Raw genomic sequence first — 18,212 nt, forward strand, 5'->3', positions numbered from 1 at the left:
TCGTAGTTGGAGGGAGGAGGAGATCACGAGAGAGAGAGAGAGAGAGAGAGAGAGAGAGAGAGAGTGTGTGTGTGTGTGTGTGTGTGCGCGCGCGTGCGTGCGTGCGTGTGCGCACGTGTGTGATAATGGATAGGAGACATCTTCATTTGTTGTCCGGTCTTTGAAGGAATTGGCCATAATTGTGCGATAGTATCTCATCTCACAGGCTTGACTAGCTCTCCTTTGAAGATCAGCGGTGACGGTCCACGAATCACGTGCTAAAGGAGGGTGGAGCTTCCTGTCATTCCATATTACTTTGTTTTTTCACTTTGCGCAGTTGTTGAATGCACGATTCTTGAGAAGACACGGACTTTTGGATCCTTCTCCAGTTACAATGGCTGTTACCAGCTGGTGACCTCCTCAAGCTTTTAATCTTTTGTTTGGATTTCTCTCCTGTGAAGCCATCTGGTTTGTTTGGCATGGTTCGTCTCTTCTGATCCCCGTTCCATAAAGTTGTTGTATTCCACATATTTTTTAAACATTATTGTCATACACGTGCCCATTTAAACATGTAACATGTATAAACTCAGTGGTTGCATAACCTGAAGTATAAACGAATTAATCCAACAATAAAAAAAACCACAACTTTTAAACATCAAGAACACATGACAAAAACTAATCATCATTACTGACCTCATTTCATTTCTTTTTATTATCAGCACACTCTTACATTCGCTGTCATTCAAAATCTCTCTCTCTCTCTCTCTCTCTCTCTCTCTCTCTCTCTCTCTCTCTCTCTCTCATATTTTAAAAAGTGCAGACGGGGGTGAAAAGAAATCTGTAAAGTTTTATCAACATTTCGGAGGAAAGAGAGACTGGGGGTGACAGCCATGAACGAAGTATCTGGCCCTGTTTGAGTGAGGACAACACACAAATGAAGACTGGGAACACATCCACGTTGTGGATACATCCATCTGACTTGTTTCTAGGAAACAAGTCACAGACCTGATTTTGAAGTCGAATGCCACTCATGAGCGGCCATTTCTTTTTGCTCATTCTTACCGTTCAATATGACCTCATATTGGCAAACACACTTGGAGCGCACAAAAAATCCAGAAGATGGACCTGGCAAAGCCCTGGCGGAGACTACAACAACCAGATCGACTACATCCTGGTGAAGAAACGCTTTCGGTCCTGCATCAACATCGCCAGGACCAGAAGCTTCCCAGGGGCAGACGTGGGCAGCGACCACAACCTGGTCATGATGACCTTCCGACTCCGCCTCAAGAAGATCGCAAAGCAAGGTACCACACGAATGAGATTCGACCTCGAGAAACTGAAAGACCCAGAGGTTGCAGAATCTTTCAAAGCCATGATTGGAGGAAAATTCGCCGCACTGACCATCTTGCAGGACGAAGAGGTGAACATCGACAGAGAAACAACTGCACTTAACACTGCAGTGACTGAGACTGCCAAAGAAGTTCTGGGCACAAAACGACCAGTGAAGAAGCCCTGGGTCACCCCTGACATCCTCGACCTATGCGATAAACGAAGAGCACTGAAGAACAAGAAAGGCACCCCTGAAGGAACAAACAATACAGGACCGCCAACAACAAGGTCAAATCCAGCATGAGAAAAGCAAAAGAAAACTGGATAGAACAACAGTGCTCAGAGATTGAAGACAACCTGCAAAAGAACAACTCAAAAAGAGCGTACGCAACTGTCAAAAACTTGACAACAACCAAGCAAGGACGAGTCAGCACCATCCAGGACAAATCAGGGAAATGCCTCATTGAAGAAAAAGACATCCTACAGCGCTGGACTGAATATTGCTCCGAGTTGTACAACCATGACACCAAAGGTGACACTTCAGTTCTGAACTGTCCCCCATCAACCAACAACGACAGCCAGCCAATTCTTCGGGAAGAAGTAGAGGCAGCAGTGAAGACACTGAAAGCAGGGAAGTCAGCTGGCGTCGACAACATTCCCGCCGAACTGATTCAAGCTGGAGGCGAAGCGGTGATTGATGCCCTCACCACCATCTGTAATAAGATCCTGGAGACGGGAGAGTGGCCAACCACCTGGACACAATCATTGGTCATCACAATCCCCAAGAAGGGCAATCTACAACAGTGCAAAAACTACCGCACTATCAGCCTAATCAGCCACCCCAGCAAGGTCATGCTAAAGGTCCTTCTCAACCGACTGAAGCCGCAAGCAGAAATGATCATCGCCGAAGAGCAGGCCGGCTTCAGAGCAGGGAGAAGCACAACAGAACAAATCTTCAACCTGCGCTTGCTGTGCGAGAAATATCTCCAGCACCAAAGAGACCTCTACCACGTCTTCATTGACTTCAAGAAGGCGTTCGACAGGGTATGGCACGCTGCCTTATGGGCCACCATGCACAAATTCAACATCAGTGAAGACATCATCCAAGCCATACAGAACCTATACGAAAGAGCAACCAGTGCAGTCCTCTTCAATGGTAACACGGGTAACTGGTTTAGAACCACGGTCGGAGTCAGACAGGGCTGTCTACTCTCTCCCACTCTCTTCAACCCGCCCTGGAAGATCATGTGGGAACTGTCAGCATTGGAGGCAGAGTCATCACCAACCTGCGCTTTGCCGATGACATTGATGGCCTGGCGGGAGAAGAGAAAGAACTCGAAGAACTCGTGCACAAACTTGACAAGACATCATCAGCCTACGGCATGGAGATCAGTGCCGAGAAGACCAAGGTTATGACCAACAACAGCCAAGGCGTAACGTCCAACTTGCACGTAAACGGTGAAAAACTGGAAGAAGTCTCCTCCTTCAAATACTTGGGTGCCATTGTGTCAGACGAGGGTTCGAAACCAGAGGTCCTGTCCAGAATCGCGCAGACTACTGCCGCACTGAGTCGATTGAAGACTATATGGAAGGACAAAAAGATCTCCCTCTCGTCCAAAACAGACTAATGCGCTCCCTCATCTTCTCAATATTTCTATACGCTTGCGAATCCTGGACCCTCACTGCAGAACTCCAGAGAAGAATCCAGGCCCTGGAAATGAGATGCTTCCGCAAGATCCTGAACATTACATACAAAGACCACATCACAAATGAGGAAGTGAAAAGAAGAGTCCAAAACGCCATTGGCCCATTCAAAGACCTGCTAACCACAGTGAAGGAACGCAAGCTCCGCTGGTATGGACACGTCACACGATCAGACGGCCTAGCCAAGACCATCCTGCAGGGTACCGTACAAGGAAGGAGGAAGAGAGGCAGACAGAGAAAGCGGTGGGAGGACAACATCAAAGAGTGGACGGGCCTGCCATTTGCCACAACTCAAAGGGCCGCTGAGGACCGAGGCAGGTGGCGCGAGCTGACCAGGCAGTCATCCATGGTGCCCCAACGACCCACCCACGGGTCAAGGGATAGATGAGATGAGATGAGAGACCGTTCAGTTTGTCTTCTTCTCCTCACTGTGAAGAGTCCATTGAGATGAATGGGATTGAGCTCGATGGAAGAGTCACTGGGGAGTCGTACACAAGAGCTGTTCACCAGATTCTTCCGGCCATGTCTGTCGATTGTGTGTTAAAGCCTGGGTCTCTGCAACTATATGTTGTTTTTCCCCGTCCATTTTGCAATGTGGTTTTTCTCTCCGTTTCCCTCTTTCGAAGTTCTTTGGAAGATTGTTTTACAAGGCTGTTGGATGTTGTTGCATGGCCATATTAACGCAGTTTTCTTTACTTAACTGATGCCAGATCTTCATATTTATGGTCCAGTTTAGTATCTTAAGACAGTACCTCATTTTAATAGACTGGTTCGGCTACGGACGTGCAAAATGAAACTGCTCAGTGTGTCGTGGACGTGTGCATGCGTGTGTCCGCGCGCACTAAAAGCACAGAGCTTACATACACATCTTATCACGCTGTGAGCGGAAGAAAAGTGAGAACAGAAGCACGGAAAGCAGACAGATGGTTTGATAACCAGGAGGGAGGTGCGAGAGGGGGAGGACTTGAGGGGAGTGGGGAGGGGCTGTAAGAGGGGCTGGCTCTACACAGCGCCCGTCATCATCTCCGCTGCTTGCTTCACTGTACTGCTACACACCACTAACATGCCTGCTTCCACTCGTGCTTACTGCTCATACCAGGCTGTTTCTTTGTTTGGCCACACACTTTCCTTGATGAATTCTTTCTTTCTTTAACGTCTTTTCAATATTGATGGTATTCAACTGAACGTGTGTGTGTGTGGGTGGGTGTGTGGGTATGTGTGTGTTTTCACACATGAGAGAGTATTCGGGTTTCAAATGGCCTTTTGCTATGTGCACCTAAGAAATAGTACTGTCTGAATTTCCATATTCATTTAGCAATCAGCGCTTGTGAATATTTCATCCCACATTAGCATTATCAGATGACGTAATATAATGAAATGCAGTTCCCTTCTTTTACAAAATGCCATTGCCTTGGTTTACTTTATACTTGTAATGTCGGGGTGACATAGACAACATTCATAATGAAAGAGGTATGTATGCCTCCATTGACATGTCACCCTGTCTCTGAGGATTTGAACCATGCTCAGTGTGGCAGGAGGTTCAGGCTTCCAGTCCAGTACTTAAACAGAACACTTGTTTTTTGTGACAGAAGTCAGCTGTCCATTAAGCATACATAGATAGTAGAGTTAGATATGATGTTCATGTTCTCAAAATTAATGTGCTTTCCAAGATGGCCACAATACAAATTTTGTCAAATGAATTGCTGAAGTTTGTGACAAATAATGGTAATATATTCTTGGAATCATCCTGAAAAACATACATGTATTGACAGGACATTCAAGCAAATAGAGAGAGATGGAGACCAACCAGTGAACACCAAACAAGTACTGTTACTCTTGATGGGATGAAAGTGTTCAGTTTCAGGTCATTGCTGTTAACGTGTTGCTTTTATGGTCTGATGTTCACTGAAATGTTTCCCAACATGACTGTCATAGCTCTTAAAACACAGCCAGATGTGCTGTCTGTGTGTGCTGTTTTAGCAAAGAAATATGAATTACATGATATATATTAGTCATCACGAATTATGAAGCACTGAAGTTCGTGTTATAACATTTCAAATGCTTACAGCTGGATTTCTGTAATATGCAAAGTTAAGTCCGTTTCAGAGTGCCCAAAATATTGGAGTGTCCTGGTGGTCTGAATCCTGGTCCATGGGCCTGGCGGGTGGATTTTTTTCCTGATCTCCGAGGTCAGCAGACCTGTTTGTGCTTGAACCAAAGAGAGTCGATGGGGTCAAAGAGAGTGGACGGAGTTCACCTGTTTGCCTGAACCTCTTCATGTGTGTATGCATGCAGACGTTCACATGCACTCATCAAAAATTCAACAATCCATGTTAGCATTCAGTGGGTTATGAAAACAGGAACACACCCAACGTTCACATTCCCGTGAATGGAGTATAGCCACATCCATGACGGGGTAAAAACAGTCAGGAAATGTTGGAGCCCTCAAACCCAGAAAAAACCACAATACTTTCAGGGCACCCTCTCACCAGGTAGAACTCCAGTCAAACTTCACCTTCCAGTTAAGTCTGGTTTAATCGGTCAGTTATAATGCATTCAGCACGCTTGGTCTGTATCTGTAAGTTTTGACATTTTCCCCATCAGGTAACGCAAAACATGACATCATCATTGTTGAGCATGACATGCCCACAACAAGGTGTTAAACAAAGTGTTTCCTCTGTTCTGCATATACACTTCCAACAGTTTCAACACCTCAGCGGGTGTGGCTTCATCGCCAGTGGATAGAACCTGACAGGCAGCGGTGTTGTGTCAGCTTTGTGCCACCTGAATCAGCCAAACATTTGGTGGAAAGGCACGTGGTGTTTCCTTCCAGGTGTATACCTGGAGAGGTGGTGGAAAGGCACGTGGTGTTTCCTTCCAGGTGTATACCTGGAGAGGTGGTGGAAAAGGACTGGTGTTTCCTTCCAGGTGTATACCTGGAGAGGTGGTGGAAAGGCATGTGGTGTTTCCTTCCAGGTGTATACCAGGAGAGGTGGTGGAAAAGGACGTGGTGTTTCCTTCCAGGTGTAAACCTGGAGAGGTGGTGGAAAGGCTGCTGTTGATGGCAGTGATTTCAGTTGCTTTTTTCTTTTTTTTTTCTTTTGTATTTTGTTTTATATGTAGCCGTGTTACTGAACCGAGTGGTTATTCAAGGTACGGACGGTACAAAAGAACTAACTTAATGATGATTTACTGTATTAAAGGATAGACAAGAATTCCCGCGCAGAGGCCAGGAACATATAGAGGCCAGTCACAAATGGGTTTTTCTATTGTTTTATTTACAATAGTTATGTAGAGAAAAACTAAGAAGAAAACATAAAGGAGAAGAGAATAGAAGAAGGCATAATAAGAGAAGACATACAAGAGAAGACAGTGCAGTGATATGTAGCGAGATGTCCGCCGTTGTGGGAACACACACGGCACACACTCACACACTGCTTGTGACACAGCAAGAGAGAGAGCGTGGCTCTGGTCAGATGATTGACCAGGTATGAAGTGACCACTCATCAGTCACTGTGCCAATTTATGCAAGTTAAGCGGACTACAAAGACAATCACGTGTGCTGCGAAGCAGATCAGCTCAAATCAGGCCAAATCCGACAACTGTGTTTCTTACAAAGTGTTCAGTGACAGATTTCTAAATGATTCCTGAACCAATTTACGTTGGATAAGTTGCAAAAGAAAGAGCTCAACGCCTACTTTCTAATGAGTATAAAATGAAGTGTTGATTATTTACGGTGAATTTATAATCTTAATTTAAGTTACCTGAACAGGGTCAGTTTTAACAAACTCGTTGAAAATTACAAACTGCGTTAAATCAGTTTAACGTAGGCAAACATAAATGGAATAGATTTAAAGATGGAATCGCGACAATTCTGGCAGTATATAATACTTGTAGTTTACTGATCCGACAAAAGAGATATTAATTTAATACGGTGGAGCAGAAACACAGATTCCAGCTCAGCCAATAGCATACCGTGACACTGGTCGAGCAGTGAGGGGGTTGTCTGGTGAGGAGGACAAATGACGTAAGCTTAGCGTCAGCTGAAATATTTAGACTGACGAAGATCAACTGAAAACAAGTATGCTTCTAACTGATTAAAGTGTGTGTCTAAAGCACAACAACTAATATTGCAGTGAACGATACAGAGACTTGATTTAATAGATGATTAGGGAATAGGTTTGGAATGGGCTTTGCATTCAAACCGGGAGTGGCGTCACACATTCTGTGCATGGGTTAGTTGCAAAAACTGTCGTCTGCTAATACAGCTTGTGCTTGATGCAAGTTTTGAAGCAAGCATAGTGCTTGGTTACATATATATTCTGTGAAGCCAACCTGCTTTGAATTGGACATTTCTGTACAGCATAGTGTGTGTGTGTGTGTGTGTGTGTGTGTGTGTGTGTGTGTGTGTGTGTGTGTGTGTGTATTTCTTTTTATCACAGCAGATTTCTCTGTGTGAAATTCAGGCTGCTCTCCCCAGGGAGAAGGCGTTGCAACACTATAGTGCCACCCATTTTTTTGTATTTTTTCCTGCGTGCAGTTTTATTTGTTTTTCCTGTCGAAGTGTGTGTGTGTGTGGGGGGGTGGGTGGGTGTGGGGGGGGTGGGGGGGGGAGGAGGAGTGGGAGGGTGTTGGGGGGGAGGGGGTGAAACAGCTCCAGTCACACACATGTGAACTGTCGTGGTGTGCTGTACAGGCGCGGCCCAAAGGCGAAGGCCTGACGCCGTACCAGGGCAAGAAGCGGTGCTTTGGGGAGTACAAGTGCCCCAAGTGCAAGAGAAAGTGGATGAGCGGCAACAGCTGGGCCAACATGGGACAAGAGTGCATCAAGTGCCACATCATGGTCTATCCACACAAACAGGTCAGACATGATCTATCCACACCACAAGTAAGTCAGGCATGGTCTGTCCTTATCACAAGTAGGTCAGATATGGTCTAGTCACACCAAAAGTAGGTCAGAGATGGTCTCTCCTCCCAAACAGGTCAGACATGATGGTCAATCCACACAAGTAGGTCAGACATGATGGTCTGTCCACACTGCTAGTAGGTCAGACATGGACTAATAACTCCAAAAGTAGGTAAGACATTATGGTCTATACACACAAACAGGTCAGGCATTATGGTCTGTCCATTCCACAAGTTCAAGCTATCCACACCATAAGTAGGTCAGACATGGTCAATCCACACCATAAGTAGGTCAGACATGGTCAATCCACACCATAAGTAGGTCTCAATCCACACCATAAGTAGGTCTCAATCCACACCGTAAGTAAGTCAGACATGGTCGATCCACACCATAAGTAGGTCAGGCATGTGTATTCACACCAGGAACAGGTCGGACACCTGGCCTATCCACTCAGCCACCAACCCCACCCCCAGCACCTGACCCCCACCACTCCCCCAGCCACTCAGCAATCCATATCAGATTCAGTTTTTCACTTATGATTACGATAAGGATAGCCATGATGAGAATATAATTCACAATAAGTTGATGATGATGATATGATGATGCATGTGTGTGCATCACACACACGCACACACACACACACATACACCCGCATGCACGCGCTCGCGCGCGCGCGCACACACACACACAGGACATGCTCACACACACGCACACACACACACACACACACACACGCACGCACGCACGCACGCACACACACACATATGCACACACACAGACACACATACACACATGCACACACACAGACACACACACACACACAGGACATGCTCACACAAAGGACACAAAACTAAGATGATCTCAGGATACAATAACAGAGCTGAAGACAGATGGTGGAAGTAAAGTTTCTGGTCTCTTCTTTTGCAAAAAAAAAGAAAAAAAAAGAGTTATGAATGTGATGTGTTCCAGATTTGCCACAGTGACAACTTAAAGCCCTATATAGGTATATAGATATAGATATAGATAGGAAGAGCACGTTATAAATACCAATTATGTTATTCTTCCTCCCCCTTCTTCTCATCATCACCATTATCATTATCAATGTCATTGTGATTATGATTATTATTATATTCCACATTTCAGCGTCCACTGGAAAAGCCGGATGGTCTGGATGTGTCTGATCAAAGCAAAGTACACCCCCAACATCTGTGCGAGAAGTGTAAGATGCTGGGCTACTACTGCCGACGCATGAACTGAACGTTCATCAGTCAGCCCCGTGCCCAGCTTGCCTTCTCTCCACAACCCTCCGTGCCTTCAGTATGCTTCTTCACACACAGCATCCAGTCAGTTGCCTGGACTTTTTCGGGTTTTTTTTTCGCGTCTCTGAATGAACATTTTTTCGTGTTTAAATGGATTACATATGATGATGGTGAGGTTGGTTTATTAAGAATGAACATTTCGCATGTTTTTACATGAAATAAGACAAACCTGTCAGTTGGGGAAAAAAATTAATGAAACTTAAATAGAACTTTCCGCTTGTTTTGAACGAACTGTGAGGATGTTCATATGAATTAAGGCAAACTTGTTTTGTCCATATAAGTTAGAGAAAATATGAACGAAGCTGAAACAGACCTTCAGTGTTATAAAATACAAGATGAATTTTTTTTTAACAGACTGCGAAGATGTGAGTTGTGAATACACTACCAGAACCAAGTGAATATTGATTCTTTCAGGGAAATAGTTGTTTGATGGCTGCTTGTTGGGTTGCAGTTTTTATAATCATTGTCTTACTATATTCAGGAGGAGGGAGGGAGGGAACTGTTTTGTTTTCAGAGAAAAGTCCTTTTCACAGTACATGTTCTTTGAACTAAAATGTTTTCCTGACTTTAACTTGGTAACTACTGGGGCATTGTGTGTGCAGAGCCGTCATCACTCATGAGTACGAGTAGAACGTTGTTGTAGTGTTTCCATCCCCCTGTCTCTAGCTGTGCTGTGTAATCACCTCGTGTGCCTTACCTCCCTTTGCTGCTGCCGCTGCTGCCATCTTGTGTGTCCCATCACCACTGTGTTGCGCTTTGCTGGTGTTGCCCAGAACTAATCGTGAACCGCACGATTCCATCCTCTCCATCTTGATGGTCATGCTGTTATCCTTTTAAGTTGGTGCCAGATTGCATCAGCTGCCTGCGGCTTTGTTTTTAGTTGTTTTAATTTTATACAGTTGTCACACGAACATTTCCAGCTGAAGTGTAGATATCTACTGCAGCAAGAGAGGAAATGATAAAACGTTACAACAAATCTCCCAAATTTGACCATGCCATGAAGCAATGTCTATCATGCTAAGACCAAACAGATGAACACTGTCATGACTGAACTGTCACTTTTTTTTCTCTTGAAACATCAAATGTAAAGGAGTATGTTTATATCAGAATTTTTATCCAGTCTTTCAGTGTTAAAGACATGTAAAAAAAGAGCAAAACTTAAATTAAGACAGTGAAAGAGAAAAATAATGTTCAGTGTCACCAAACAAAATGTGAATTGGAATAAAAGCGCACAAGTTCAGTGACATATCAAGCTGATACAGTGGAGTGAAAGAAACCCAGAAGACCCAGGTGTCTTTTTTATATATAAATTTAGCCATTTGGAATGTATTCCACAAAGTAAACATTTATAAAAGAGGAGAAAAGAAAAGGTGTAATATTTTATGACATGTGATATATGGACAGTGGTGGGGTCTTGTTCTCTGAGACATACCAATGTTGTCATTCACAATTCGGACCAGAACCAAGTTGGTTAAGTAGTCAGGTCAACTGTGCAAAGGGCAGCAGTTATGGACAGAATGAACTACGGACAGAGTTGTAAACATAAGATGACAAGTTGGCCTGACTACTTAATAGGCTTGCTCACGTGGGAAATATTCTCACGAGGGACGAAGATGTGAGTTGTGTATACACTACAGCTGCTGAGACCAGGGTTTGGCTCAGCACGGCTCATCTGTACATTTTGGGGACAATACGGACCTGGCCTGTCTAGTCAGCAGGCTGGGAGAGACAAGGTGGAAAGGTTCGTGGTCAGATTCTCTGTATATATTGGCAGTGTTTGGCTTTGCTGACAGCTGACCTGGCTGATGGTATATGTATAAATTGGCTTCTTCAATCCCAACTTTCCAGACAAACCAAACATTCTTTTTACCTTGGATATTCCAAATTCTGCGGGCCAAGAACCCAGTGTTTTAATGCTCATTTTTTTGTTATCCTCTTTCATTTTGAAACGTATACACCACAGTATATTAAAACAATATACCAGAAAAAAGACATGTAAACAAAACTGAAGTAAAGTGCGGTGTCACCACCATGTACGATGATGTATTGATGAGAAGTCATGGAATGAATGGACATGGTTTGTGTGGTGAGAAAATATCCTACAGATAAATATCTGACACTATTGTACAAAGGACAGAGAGCTATGAACATACAGCGATGCTTGTAGCAGTCAATGCTCAAGTAGAGCCAGGCCGATAGTTTGCAATATTCTTTCTCTTGTGCAATGTAGTCATGTTGGGGAGTTGCATGCTAACTCCTGTAGTTCTGTTTAAATGCTTTTTTCTTTTTCTAAATGCTTGTTCTTGACAATGCTTGTCATTTTCAAAATGATTGTTTTTTTGTTTCAAATGTCTCTGCATTATACAACTAACTTGTAGTCTTTAAGAGCTGGATTTCTTTCCGATTATAATAAATATGTTGCAAGTACATGCATACGCAGCATGTTTTCTGTTCTGTTTTTTTTTTCTGTTGTATTGTTTGTTTTATTATGTTTTTAAAAATATTTTTTTGTTTTTGTTTTTTCATTTGGTTTGAGGTTTAATGCATTAGCAGACGCTGGTCGTACCTGCTATAGTTTTGACTACTTGTCTCCAGTCTGCATATCTATTGGCAACAAAAAAAACTATGCACTAAAATTTGGAAACATCAAAGGAATGTGAACACTTTTTTTGTTTGTTTTTTGTCTCTGCACAATGTTGTGACGATGGCCCTGTTTCTGACAAAGGTTTCAACAGATTGGTCTTTTTTCATTGTAAAACGTTATAGTACCCCTTTTTTTTAAAAAAAAGAAAAAAAAAGAATCAAAACTATTACTCATGACACGTCTATACTGCTGTGGTTGTTATTGTTGTAGTTTAATTTCCTTCGGGGTTTTTTTTCAACTTTGAAAAATAACAAATGGTATTACCAATGTGATAGTAATTTTTTTATCATCATATTTTATTTTAGATCATGTATAGCTGGCTCATAAAAACTGATGATCTCTTTTCTGTATGGTGTCATACAGTATGACCGATACAATAACCTGTGTACTCTCTCAGCAACATCATGAGTTCCAAGCAACTCTTCAGATTTTTTGTATCATTTGCTAAGTTAATTTATTGAATGAAACTTTAGACAATCGCTCAAGAATGTAAAAAGTACACAAGTTCTATTTATTGCCAAACCAATCTCAGGTGATAGATGATATGTAGCAGTCCATTGTTCCTAGTGTTCCCTTGTTTTTATATCTGTATTTGTTTTTATGTTCATGTTCTGCAAAGCTGCAAAACCATCCCTACTGCAGGCTGTGTGCTGTTGATGGTTTTCACTGACAATGGCCATACCGGGACGAACCCATCTAGGTTTTGTTGAGTAACCTGCAGGGAAATACTGTGACTCCACACAGCTCTGGTGCCCTCTGACCTTCATCACTACCACAGGCAGGGTGAGGTCAGAGGTCAAACATACCTTAAACTTGCTGTCTCAAACATATACTGACTGGTTGTCATGGTAGGGGTACTGTGATGTGGAACAATCAGGCCAGAGGTGTCAGTCAGTCAGTCACAGAATGGAACTAGCGTTCCCTGTTTCAGTCACCCCTCAGCACATGTATGCTCACCAGCGAAACTGCTTGTGCTGAGCTAATTCTTTGTGAACCTGCACTCTGGTTTTTCTTTCTCCTTCCCCATATATCCTCCACCACCACCCCACCTCCAGCCACGTGCGTGAAAAGATCATGCCAGAAAACCTCATTTTCAGTTTGGGAAACACTGGGTAGGAAGCCAGCAGGAAAAGAGAAGAAAAGCGGGTATTACATGTTGCTAGGACGTGGTTAATTGACCTTCACATCCTGTCTCACTGCCATGTCAGTTGGCTGGAGCGCCCTCATGCCCATACATGTCTGAAATGTTGATGATGAATGTGAAGCGAGGTCAGTCTGGTGGTTGGTATATCCCGTGATGGCTGCAAACTCTGCAGAGTTCATCACTGCCAAAACATCAAGTATTATTACATATCCTGTACCTTGTTTCATATGGATGAATCTTTTTGGTCATGTACTGTGTTTGTTTGGAAAAAAGACTTCAGATACTTCTGGTTTCTATCTTCGTATGTGTAAATGTTGGTAAATACTTTCTTTCATAATCTTTCAATTTTAATTATGAGAAAAAATGTTGGTTTTGGAAAGAAAGAAAGAAAGAATCTTTTGTTATATGGTCAGAGACCGCACCTTTGTTATCCAGTCTGTACAGAATGGCAGAGAGAGTTGTTAGTGCAGATGATACTGTCCTCGTTGAACCTATCGGACACGTACCGGGTTTGTCACCCAATGCCTTGCAATGCCAAGCACATCCACGTGCTTGCTGCCTGCTTGAGTGGCGTGCGACAGAGACAGACAGACCTGTCCTGAGCTCTGCCCTCTGCCCCCAAGCAGGCCCCCTGGCGACACTGGCAGCAAAGAGCTGTCAGGAGACAGGAACCACTGTCAACAACAGCGGTTTCTGTCTGTTTATACATTTCCAAGATGTGCAAGACACTGAAAAAATTGTCACATGTTCCATCTCGGGGTGAAAAAGCAATGTATAGGTGCTCCAAATGCAAAGGTATTCAAGATCGGCTTTGCTGCTTGTGGCATCACTATTTCTGATGCTGTCTTATTTCTGTTTGTAAAATTATTAACAAGAAGACACCATTCCCTTCATATTTGAATACGTTTCCAACTGACAAAATGTTTTTTCACATATTTGTATTTAAAGAGCTAATACTAAGAGCATGCAGGAAGGTATTGACGGCTCTTTTTTAAAAAGATAATTTTAGTTTCTATGATATCAAACTTCTATTTTACATTTCCTGTGATTTTACAGTCAGTGAATAGATTTCAGTGATACTTACCAGCATGGAAACGTTCCAACATGAGACGTTTGCTCACAACTGGAAATTGTGACTGATAATCATGTTCTGCAAACAGGGAACCAAATGCTGGCCTTTGTACTGTTAATTCCAATACTCTGAAGCGTATAATTATGTGTCAAGTGTAGGACAATGTCACGAAGTGACCACTGCAACAAGCCGATCGACGACTGCCTTGCACTCAGTAACTGGAATGTCAATGAGAATAAAAGAGATTGTACTTACTGGTGGGATATTAATGCAAAGAGAAGGCTGGTTGGAGCACCTCGTTTTTTCACCAGGGGGAACACTGACAAGAGAGGGGGGACATTCTTACCAATACCTTGACAACGAATGAACAAAAACCCAATTCCTGAGGTGGCCATCACTACCAGGCAGAGCCATGGGCGCCAGTGATGAACCTGTCGCTCTGACAGTTGTCATGGGTCTAGGCAGTGACGTCACGTCCTTGTCGCTCTGACAGTTGTCATGGGTCTAGGCAGTGACGTCACGTCCTTGTCGCTCTGACAGTTGTCATGGGTCTAGGCAGTGACACAGGTTCTGTCTGTACCGTGTCACCCTTACCGTGGCAGTGACTTCCTTTTAACTTGGGTCCAGCCAATGAAATCCATTTCGCGAAGCGTTGTGGCTGTGGACGTCCATGTCATAGAAATACAAAGTATGTTGTGAGTCACTGAGGTGATGCCCATGGTTCTGACCAGTCCCGGACTTTGCTCAGGCTTTACACCCCCACACTTCATGATGTGCCTTCAGTTTGTGTCTGCTGCCTTACCCTCTGTGTGTTGGAGTGCCTTGTCGCCATCCTTTCGAATAAAGAAACAGTTGCTGTGAACGTGGGGTTTCTGTTTTCATTTTGTCTGTCTTTACTGGTCTTGTGTGTTCACACACACACACTCACACACACACACACAAACACACACACGTGTGAGCACGCACGCACACACGTAAACACACACACACACACGGACGGACACACACACACACACACACACGGACACACACGCGCGCGCGCACACACACACAACGGAGTTATCGAACAGCACACACATCATTCAAAGTCAAAATATCCGATTCAATAATAACAAATTCATCAAACAGTAAAGTGGCAATGTTCCCAAAAAGATATGATATGGAATTTTTTTTTTTAAATTCTTTGATCCAAAATATCTTTGATTTTTTTACGCATTACGCTTGAAAATACATATTTTGAATTATCTATTGACGTGAAAGAGGATGTCAAGTGATGAGAGGCTAGATTACTGCAAGGCAGCGCTATATGTTTCTGAAGCGATGATCGATAGGTCCCCCACATGCTTCGTGGCCACAATCACCGTCCACCATCAGTCACTTTCTGTAGCAGTAGTCACGTCGGCAGTCATACCAAACGAGCCAGAAACAACCGTGCCACATGTGAGCTGTCCCCAAAGGGTGCAGGGAATCCGAGGGTGCAGCCTGACTGAATGACACAGGAAACGAATGAAGAACGCATGTAGGCAGCTGTCAGTCGGCTTTACCACAGAAGCAGCATGTTGTGTAAATGACCGCGCGTTTGTAAAGCGTTTAGAGCTTGGTCTTCGACCGAAGATAGGCGCTTTACAAGTATAATAATTAAAAAAAAAAAAAAAATCCTGCAGTCTGTAACCAGGCTTGAGATAGGCGGTGTGTCGCTATGATCACTTGGCTGACCAGTTCATAATGCACAGCCAGTGCTGAAGAACCATGCAGACATTCACATGATTCAGACAAAGGAAATACAAAGACAAAGGTAATAAATGACTGTCGACATGGCTGTTTGGAGAGGCTGAATATTACTTGGTTGACACATCCAGTGTTAATGTATGGTCCTCTGATGAATGAGACATTATCCTAAATAATATCGAAGATCTGGACAGAGAGGTCATAGGGTATGTCTCAACATGGGACCACGTCACACGTACAGAAGAATGTCAATTGCTGTTGCCATAATTCGACAGTTTGTAATATGAATTGTAAGGAGCTCTTTGAAAATGTTAAGCTTTCCCAGACCACCACGCTTTCTGTTATGAAACAAAAAATTCGTTGCTTTGTATAATAAACTGTAAGTCCACTGACACGGCTATTATAGTGAGCTTTTTTTTTTTATAATTTATTTATTTAATACAAGGCTATTATGTTTTCTAAAAATCTTAAAGAAAAATGCACAAACTGCTTGGATCGCGGTTTACAGCTGACTTGAAAAGAAAAACAAACAAAAAAACCACACCTCCATTTATATAAAACAAAAGAACTAATCTCAACCTTGAAATGGAAGCCTCAGATTCTGAACATGTATCTTACTATTATAGTATAAGCGTCGACAAAATCAATATATTTCAAAATGATAAAAAGTATGAAAAAGTATGTTGTTATCAAGCAAACACATACATAAAGCATATTATCACAAGAGTTTTCCTTTTTGTAGATTAATTAAAGATTATGAAAAAAAATATTTGATGTACTAGACCTACAAATTCTGAGTATCCTCAAAGACAGTAGCATACGACTGTAGTTTTGTTCCAACGTTACCCTGTGAGACCTACAGATACACAGAACCCTGGTTGCCATATTGAGATCCTGCAAACAGCAGATTTATCGTACTTTTGTTGTTGTTGTTTTTTCAGTTACCAAGGCAACACCTGATGAATGACAAAGTCTGGCCATTCAGGAACTCCACACAACACATACAGGATTTCTTGTGTTCTTCACACAAAAGTACACATAAATGAACCAATTTTTTTCTTCTCGATGGCATATATCTTATAAAAAGTATGGCCATATCTGGGGAATATTTAGTTTGCTCGGAATGTTGATCCCTATCACACTCTTTTTTTTTAAATAGATCAAACATCACTTGTATACAAAGAGCATCACACTGAACGTTCTTATTATGAGGAGATAGGGGGCGTGGGGGGAAGCGAGGTGCGACCAGAGCAAACTGATAATAATGGATGATGAAAATGATGTCCATCATGTCAACACGCTGGGACTCCTGCAACACACACACACACACACACACACACACACCCCGTGCACATAAGTTATGATGCATGTATACATGGCACATGAAATCAAGAATGGATTCACTCCGCCACAGCCTTTCGGAATACTCTCTCTCTCTCTCTTTATCTCTCTCTCTCTCACACACACACACACACACACACACACACACCACCTCGATCTTTTCTCTCTGATCCACCCAGCAGACAAAGAGAAGACACTGAAGAGAGATGTTTTTCTACAGTACACCAGAAAGCACTCCCTCGCTCCATTTCTTTGCTTGGTCCTCCCAAACATTAATACCAAACCGTATTCCGACGATGTAAACAATACGTATCAATGGTGTCAAACACAGATTTGTGATCGATGAAGATTATAATGCTTCTGAAGATTGTAGTGTATGCAGTGCTTCTGAAGATTATAGTGTATGCAGTGCTTCTTGGTGTCTATCGGTACGCTCTGGTCAAATATGTATACTTCCACACCCCTAAAGAAAAAATATATATATAAGTTGGCCGTTCTTCGCAGTCACATACACTGCACGCAGTCCTCTGTGTAAGCTTTCACTCAAGCCTCGTCCACAAATACAATGAAACAAACCACTCAAATCGTATAGTAACATTTCCTCTTATACCTCATCCCCTAACCAGATACGTCAACTGTCCCAGAAGTTGTAACGATTTATGATGGAGATGGAGGGGTTTTGGTTGGTGGGGAGAGGGGGGCAGTTGAAGTTACGCCGTTTAACTTCGTTGTTTCCAGCCACGCGCGTGCGTTCACTAACGCATTTAACAAGCAGGTGATTACCTGACTCTCTGTGGTCAGATTGAACAGTTTCCTTTATTCGACACTGCTATCCAAAGAGACCACAGAAAATCTGTCAGCTCTTTGGTGACAAGTCTTTACGCTCCCGTTCTCACGGCTCATGATGTTTGAGGGCGGTACAGACAGACAGACAGACAGACAGACAGAGAGAGAGAGAGAGAGAGAATGGGTAATTGGAAGGGGGTGATATTAGTATTAAAGGGGGGAAAGCTGCCAGGCATGATATTATACCTCATGGACAGGAA

General features: G+C 43.1%; 2 protein-coding genes across 3 annotated transcripts in view; one reads left to right on the plus strand and one right to left on the minus strand.

Annotated features, from left to right (window-relative positions):
• Positions 1-14,959, plus strand: part of LOC143292992 (zinc finger CCHC domain-containing protein 24-like) — a 30,050-nt gene extending 15,091 nt beyond the window's left edge. The window contains exons 3-4 of the mRNA XM_076603758.1: positions 7,709-7,873; positions 9,062-14,959. Of these exons, the coding sequence (XP_076459873.1) occupies positions 7,709-7,873; positions 9,062-9,175 (279 nt within the window). The 3' untranslated portion in view covers positions 9,176-14,959. The remainder of the gene's footprint in view (positions 1-7,708; positions 7,874-9,061) is intronic.
• A 219-nt stretch (positions 14,960-15,178) lies between these two features.
• Positions 15,179-18,212, minus strand: part of LOC143292993 (microsomal triglyceride transfer protein large subunit-like) — a 41,119-nt gene continuing 38,085 nt past the window's right edge. For both annotated transcript variants that reach the window (XM_076603759.1, XM_076603760.1), the window contains exon 19: positions 15,179-17,134. The gene's annotated coding sequence lies outside the window, so the exon portion shown is untranslated. The remainder of the gene's footprint in view (positions 17,135-18,212) is intronic.

The sequence above is a fragment of the Babylonia areolata genome, chromosome 18 (genome assembly GCF_041734735.1).
Source record: "Babylonia areolata isolate BAREFJ2019XMU chromosome 18, ASM4173473v1, whole genome shotgun sequence".
Classification (NCBI taxonomy): domain Eukaryota; kingdom Metazoa; phylum Mollusca; class Gastropoda; order Neogastropoda; family Buccinidae; genus Babylonia; species Babylonia areolata.